The 2,800-nt window shown below is 35.2% G+C and overlaps 1 protein-coding gene across 1 annotated transcript in view; it reads left to right on the forward strand.

Annotated features, from left to right (window-relative positions):
- Positions 1 to 2,206: 2,206 nt before the first annotated feature.
- The window catches only part of LOC106462197, a 10,547-nt gene continuing 9,953 nt past the window's right edge, over positions 2,207 to 2,800 (forward strand). Inside the window, exon 1 of the mRNA XM_013922097.2 lies at positions 2,207 to 2,483. Coding sequence (XP_013777551.2) covers positions 2,400 to 2,483 — 84 coding nt within the window. The 5' untranslated portion in view covers positions 2,207 to 2,399. The remainder of the gene's footprint in view (positions 2,484 to 2,800) is intronic.

The following is a 2,800-nucleotide window of genomic DNA, read 5'->3' on the forward strand; positions in this document are numbered from 1 at the left end:
TTTATAAATAGTTAATCTTGCTGAAAAGAATAAAGTATAAGCACAACAACCAATGTAATATAACATTAAGCATTTTCTTGTTTGTCAGTAAACCAGCTAACTGACTTAACCGTTTGTCCATTATTATCTTACCATTACAAAATCAAAACGGTGTGAGTTGATTTAATACGATGGCTATAGATCTGGTTCTTTTAAATGTTTCATGACTATACAAGTTTCGTTAGAGTAGTAACAACCAGTTTTTGAGTTACAGGAAATCGTGATATTTACGCATCATTATAGTGTAGTATCTTAAAACTAGGTATAACCCGAATTTTCATTAACTTATTTTTTTTTGTGGGGGAGGGGAGTGGTCTTCGACACATGCTTTCTTCTCCTCACCCGTTCCAAACACATACAAACATATAAGAGAGATTTCTTTAAATGTTGTTAGTTGGGATGACTGGTGGTCAGGATAATTTTCTTAATAAAAAATATTTATTTATTTGGTAGTTCATGTATAGATAGGTTTGTATAAAGTTTAATAAGTAATTAACCATCCAAACTAACTCATGAGTTGATTTGTTGCCATACATCACGTGTCTGTGACGCATGTAGCGTTGAATGAGATTCCACAATCAATTATAATCGTCATATAGTTTTGCCTTTATCGCTTTTGGTATTGAATTAAGTGGTAAACTTCGCCTTAGATAACTGAAGGAACTTTATATCGTCTTCAATAAAAAGTATTCCACTTGGAACAACAAAATGAACCGATAGTGAATTACAATAAGTACCAGCGGAAGTTCAGCTCTGATTATAACTGAAGACCAGAGTCAGTGTGGATGTGAAGCTATAACAAACTATCGTATTCTTCTCTATAAAACTTGGTACCTAGTTCCAGTAAGTACCAGCGGAACATCAGCTCCGATTAAGGCTTAAGACTAGAGTCAGTGTGGATGTGAAGCTATAACAAACTATTGCATTCTTCTCTATAAAACTTGGTACACAGTTTCAGTAAGTACCAGCGGAAGTTCAGCTCTGATTAAGGCTGAAGACCAGAGTCAGTGTGGATGTGAAGCTACAGCTACGAGTGATGAAGGATTATTGTGTGTCTTGAATTAATAGTCTACGAGTGATGAAGGATTACACACAATACTATTAATTCAAGCTACGAGTGATGAAGGATTACACACAATACTATTAATTCAAGCTACGAGTGATAAAGGATTACACACAATGCCATTTCCTCAAGAGGAACGAGTAATTTTTCTAGATTTTTTGTGAGTATTATACAAGTGCGTAACAAGGTCATGGACTACACGGTTGGTTTTGTACTTAGAATTTCACACAGGGCTGAAATTGATGAAGACTGTTACCTGTAAATGCATGTTTATGTTACCTTTATAGGTTCTATTAAACCACTTACTGTCCAGTTTTTAACACCTAAATCTGCCTACTTCTAAAGAGATAAGTTTGTTTGTTTGTTGTGAAACACAAAGCTACAAAATAGGTTATTTGTGTTGTGCTCACCACTGGTATTGAAACCCGATTTTTTGCGTCATAAGTTCAATAAGGGGACAATATGTAAGTTATTATAAGTCAACGTGAGATTTCGAACTTCCATAAACTTGATAAAAGTCAATAAAAGTGACAAAAAAACTTATTTCGTCCGCTAGAAGAGCTTGAGTCCTGTTCAAGTAATTTTCTATTGTAGGAAAATAAAATAAAAAATCACAGCGCAAAAGGAAATTCATCATTAACGCGAGACATATGCAGTTGAAGCATTTTTTTTTCAGAATGAGTATGTTAATTTTTTGTACACAAATCTTCGAATTATTGGGAATAGCTGCACCTGCAAGACTTTCATGCTCTGATTGTATTCTCAGGAGGTCAACTGATTCAATAAGGAATTATTATATCGACGTATGCTAGATTTTTAATATAAATCTTTTTCTCTATCTATATATATTCTAAATAGTAAGAGCCAAACAAACCGTTTCCTGTATACTTGCTTGGCTTCGCAAGGATAACTTTCATTTACAAAGGAAAATACAGTAAAGTGTACAGTCAAGCAAGAAGCTTGTTTCGTAAACCACTTGAATCTAGGTCATCCGTATCATACCTGTCCGTTTCTTCGTCAAATCATTACTACAGGTGCTGCCAAGACAACAATCTGAAGGCAACAGACTACGGTGGCTTTTCATTGTAGTTGTCAGTTTCTTGCATGAAGAGTTGAGTGATTTTGCACACCTCGTGACGGGCTACTGACTGTGGGCCTTGGTGTCATTGGCCTATAGCTCAATTAGATATAACTCTAAAAGTTACTTTAAGGAAGTCGCTCTGCATCCACTGCCTTAGTGCTGACTGTTGCCTTGTAGTGTACGGAATATAGCATATTCTGTGTTGTACCTCCTGTCATGGAGAAACCGAAGGATGGATCATCTGTTATGGATTATGGCCCTGATGGCCATAATTCCTTAGGGCCAGATTTTCCTCCGCCGGTATGTTTCTTTTCCTAGTTACTTATGTAATATTTATGTTTTAAGAAGACGTTTTTCTTTATAAATTAAGACCTATAATCCAGTAAAGGGAAATTTATTAAAATAACTTTAAAATTCTAAGTTGTATTATTTGTCATCTTTCTTAAAGATCTAATAAAAACTTGAATGAAAATCTTTCATATGCTATAACCTGGGAAGGATAATTTACCGAAGAAAACTTTTTAAAGGACTTTTCAGAGTAAAAAGCCCCCCAGTGGCACAGTGGTATGTCTTCGGACTTACAACACTAGAAACCGGGTTTCGATACCCGTGGTGGG

The sequence above is a fragment of the Limulus polyphemus genome, unplaced genomic scaffold (genome assembly GCF_000517525.1).
Source record: "Limulus polyphemus unplaced genomic scaffold, Limulus_polyphemus-2.1.2 Scaffold1116, whole genome shotgun sequence".
In the NCBI taxonomy this organism is placed as follows: Eukaryota; Metazoa; Arthropoda; class Merostomata; order Xiphosura; family Limulidae; genus Limulus; species Limulus polyphemus.